Genomic DNA, 5,000 nt, shown 5'->3' with positions numbered 1-5,000 from the left:
TGCTGGCTCTATACACGCTAAAAGTCCTGATTATTTACATGGAGTCTGGTGGAAATATGCTGGCTCTATACACGCTAAAAGTCCTGATTATTTACATGGAGTCTGGTGGAAATATGCTGGCTCTATACACGCTAAAAGTCCTGATTATTTACATGGAGTCTGGTGGAGATATGCTGGCTCTATACACGCTAAAAGTCCTGATTATTAACATGGAGTCTGGTGGAGATATGCTGGCTCTATACACGCTAAAAGTCCTGATTATTTACATGGAGTCTGGTGGAAATATGCTGGCTCTATACACGCTAAAAGTCCTGATTATTAACATGGAGTCTGGTGGAGATATGCTGGCTCTATACACGCTAAAAGTCCTGATTATTTACATGGAGTCTGGTGGAGATATGCTGGCTCTATACACGCTAAAAGTCCTGATTATTTACATGGAGTCTGGTGGAAATATGCTGGCTCTATACACGCTAAAAGTCCTGATTATTTACATGGAGTCTGGTGTAAATATGCTGACTCTATACACGCTAAAAGTCCTGATTATTTACATGGAGTCTGGTGGAGATATGCTGGCTCTATACACGCTAAAAGTCCTGATTATTAACATGGAGTCTGGTGGAGATATGCTGGCTCTATACACGCTAAAAGTCCTGATTATTTACATGGAGTCTGGTGGAAATATGCTGGCTCTATACACGCTAAAAGTCCTGATTATTAACATGGAGTCTGGTGGAGATATGCTGGCTCTATACACGCTAAAAGTCCTGATTATTTACATGGAGTCTGGTGGAGATATGCTGGCTCTATACACGCTAAAAGTCCTGATTATTTACATGGAGTCTGGTGGAAATATGCTGGCTCTATACACGCTAAAAGTCCTGATTATTTACATGGAGTCTGGTGGAGATATGCTGGCTCTATACACGCTAAAAGTCCTGATTATTAACATGGAGTCTGGTGGAGATATGCTGGCTCTATACACGCTAAAAGTCCTGATTATTTACATGGAGTCTGGTGGAAATATGCTGGCTCTATACACGCTAAAAGTCCTGATTATTAACATGGAGTCTGGTGGAGATATGCTGGCTCTATACACGCTAAAAGTCCTGATTATTTACATGGAGTCTGGTGGAGATATGCTGGCTCTATACACGCTAAAAGTCCTGATTATTTACATGGAGTCTGGTGGAAATATGCTGGCTCTATACACGCTAAAAGTCCTGATTATTTACATGGAGTCTGGTGTAAATATGCTGACTCTATACACGCTAAAAGTCCTGATTATTTACATGGAGTCTGGTGGAGATATGCTGGCTCTATACACGCTAAAAGTCCTGATTATTAACATGGAGTCTGGTGGAGATATGCTGGCTCTATACACGCTAAAAGTCCTGATTATTTACATGGAGTCTGGTGGAAATATGCTGGCTCTATACACGCTAAAAGTCCTGATTATTAACATGGAGTCTGGTGGAGATATGCTGGCTCTATACACGCTAAAAGTCCTGATTATTTACATGGAGTCTGGTGGAGATATGCTGGCTCTATACACGCTAAAAGTCCTGATTATTTACATGGAGTCTGGTGGAAATATGCTGGCTCTATACACGCTAAAAGTCCTGATTATTTACATGGAGTCTGGTGGAGATATGCTGGCTCTATACACGCTAAAAGTCCTGATTATTTACATGGAGTCTGGTGGAAATATGCTGGCTCTATACACGCTAAAAGTCCTGATTATTAACATGGAGTCTGGTGGAGTTTGGTGATGGTGGTTTCATGTTAAACTAAAAGGATCTTACTCTTTAACTAAAAGCTCTATCTCTGTAGGGATCCATCCCATAATGTTGTCAGACACTTGACTGGGTCACATGATCACCTGAGAAGCTCTGGTCACAGAAGCGGCAGTTGTAGCACGGTTCGGCGCCCTCCACCGAGTGCGTCTGCAGGTGTCGCAGCAGCTGCGTCTGCGAGCTGAACGTCTGCGAGCACACGGTGCAGCTGAGGTCCGGCAGCCGGTGCAGCAGCCGGTGAGCGTCTCGCTCGTCCGCGGACTCGAACGCCTTGTCGCAGCGACCGCAGGTGAAGCCGCCACTGCCGCCTCGCGCCAGGTGCGTCTGCTTGTGATTGGTCAGGCTGGACAGGTGGTGGAACTCTCTGTCGCACTGGCCGCACTGGTACACGGGCCGCGCACGGTGGCTGCGCTGGTGCGCCCGTAGATCCGCTTTGGTTCTGAAGACGGCATTGCACTGGAAACAGGAGTGCGTCCGCGAGGGGCGGGGCTCTGGCGGGCGGGGCTCCGCCACGGGGGCGCTCTGCACGGTCACAGGTCCGGTCCCCGGCATGGACGCACCGCACGACTTATTGGTACGCAGGTGTCGGATCACCTGGAGACAGACACACCACTGAGCTGAATGGACAGCAGATAGAACTACATTATAGAACTACAACAGTTATAGAACTACAACAGAACTACATAATAGAACTACAACAGTTATAGAACTACAACAGAACTACATTAAAGAACTACAACAGTTATAGAACTACAACAGAACTACATTATAGAACTACAACAGTTATAGAACTACAGCAGTTAGAGAACTACAACAGTTAGAGAACTACAGCAGTTATAGAACTACAGCAGTTAGAGAACTACAACAGAACTACATTATAGAACTACAACAGTTATAGAACTACAAAAGTTAGAGAACTACAACAGAACTAGGCCTACATTATAGAACTACAACAGTTATAGAACTACAACAGTTAGAGAACTACAACAGAACTACATTATAGAACTAAAACAGTTAGAGAACTACAACAGAACTACATTATAGAACTACAACAGTTATAGAACTACAACAGAACTACATTATAGAACTACAGCAGTTATAGAACTACAACAGTTATAGAACTACAACAGAACTACAGCAGTTATAGAACTACAACAGTTATAGAACTACAACAGAACTACATTATAGAACTACAACAGTTATAGAACTACAACAGAACTACATTATAGAACTACAACAGTTATAGAACTACAACAGAACTACATTATAGAACTACAACAGTTATAGAACTACAACAGAACTACATTATAGAACTACAACAGTTATAGAACTACAACAGAACTACATTATAGAACTACAACAGTTATAGAACTACAACAGAACTACATTATAGAACTACAACAGTTATAGAACTACAGCAGTTAGAGAACTACAGCAGTTAGAGAACTACAACAGTTAGAGAACTACAACAGTTAGAGAACTACAACAGTTAGAGAACTACAGCAGTTAGAGAACTACAACAATTATAGAACTACAGCAGTTAGAGAACTACAACAGTTAGAGAACTACAACAGTTAGAGAACTACAGCAGTTAGAGAACTACAACAATTATAGAACTACAGCAGTTAGAGAACTACAACAGTTAGAGAACTACAACAGTTATAGAACTACAACAGTTAGAGAACTACAACAGTTATAGAACTACAACAGAACTACATTATAGAACTACAACAGTTATAGAACTACAACAGAACTACATTATAGAACTACAACAGTTATAGAACTACAAAAGTTAGAGAACTACAACAGAACTAGGCCTACATTATAGAACTACAACAGTTATAGAACTACAACAGTTAGAGAACTACAACAGAACTACATTATAGAACTAAAACAGTTAGAGAACTACAACAGAACTACATTATAGAACTACAACAGTTATAGAACTACAACAGAACTACATTATAGAACTACAGCAGTTATAGAACTACAACAGTTATAGAACTACAACAGAACTACATTATAGAACTACAACACTTATAGAACTACAATAATTATAGAACTACAACAGTTATAGAACTACAACAGAACTACATTATAGAACTACAACACTTATAGAACTACAATAATTATAGAACTACAGCAGTTAGAGAACTACAGCAGTTAGAGAACTACAACAGTTAGAGAACTACAACAGTGGGATTCAGGAAGTATTTTCTCTGTAAGGATTTAGATTATCAGCCATAATGTCTAAACCAGTTATTATCTGTCTATTACCAATATACGGTAATTCCTCTACTATGAGACAGTAAGTCTCGTGGTTATGACCCAATCGTTAGCCTATTTTTATAAAAACGTCTGCTACGGAGCCATAACGTGAGCTACAAGGTAATGGAGCCTTTTATACATTGTCGTGTTTCTTTAGAAATAAACAACGGACAAATAGAGTCTTTAAACTCTTCAGATGTAAAGTTATTCTCTGTCAAAGTGACGTCAGAATGAATGGCAGTCAATGGGATGCTAACGGGGGGTGATGGCTTGGTAGCATCAACATGGCGCCATAGGAGGTACGGGGTGTTGACAGACGGTTACCCCCTTGGCTTAAAAACACAATTCAAATGGGGTATATTATTGAAAAAAGTACTACACTACCCACAATCCTAGGCGTAGCAGCGACGGGAGATACTGACCTGAGATCTGTAGATGAAACACTTGCCACACTTCGGACATTTGTGAGCCACCCGCTGAGAATTATGGGAAATGCTGTACAGAGCGTTAGCCGTGATCTCAGAGCCGGTCGGATCTGATTCGTCGACTGTGAAAAGGCGGGAGTTAGAAAAACACAAAGAGACTGTCAAGGAAACTCGGAGAGTTCCTCAGTGTGTGTGTGTGTGTGTGTGTGTGTGTGTGTGTGTCTCTGTGTGTGTGTGTGTCTGTGTGTGTGTGTGTGTGTGTCTATGAGTGTGTGTGTGTGTGTGTGTGTGTGTGTGTGTGTGTGTGTCTATGAGTGTGTGTGTGTCTGTGTGTGTGTGTGTGTGTGTGTCTATGAGTGTGTGTGTGTCTGTGTGTGTGTGTGTGTGTGTGTCTCTGTGTGTGTGTGTGTGTGTGTCTATGAGTGTGTGTGTGTGTGTGTGTGTGTGTGTGTGTGTGTGTCTATGAGTGTGTGTGTGTCTGTGTGTGTGTGTGTCTGTGTGTGTGTGTGTG

The 5,000-nt window shown here is 41.6% G+C and overlaps 1 protein-coding gene across 1 annotated transcript in view; it reads right to left on the bottom strand.

The window, feature by feature from the left end:
• Positions 1 to 5,000, bottom strand: part of LOC116062397 (zinc finger protein 2-like) — a 16,651-nt gene that overhangs the window by 3,895 nt on the left and 7,756 nt on the right. Inside the window, exons 8-9 of the mRNA XM_031317074.2 lie at positions 4,487 to 4,611; positions 1,883 to 2,390 (exon numbers count right to left, since the gene is read on the bottom strand). Of these exons, the coding sequence (XP_031172934.1) occupies positions 1,883 to 2,390; positions 4,487 to 4,611 (633 nt within the window). The remainder of the gene's footprint in view (positions 1 to 1,882; positions 2,391 to 4,486; positions 4,612 to 5,000) is intronic.

This window comes from Sander lucioperca, chromosome 24, assembly GCF_008315115.2.
Source record: "Sander lucioperca isolate FBNREF2018 chromosome 24, SLUC_FBN_1.2, whole genome shotgun sequence".
Taxonomy (NCBI): Eukaryota; Metazoa; Chordata; class Actinopteri; order Perciformes; family Percidae; genus Sander; species Sander lucioperca.
Note: the sequence above shows the minus strand (reverse complement) of the source record. Positions and strands in the feature narration are given on the sequence as shown.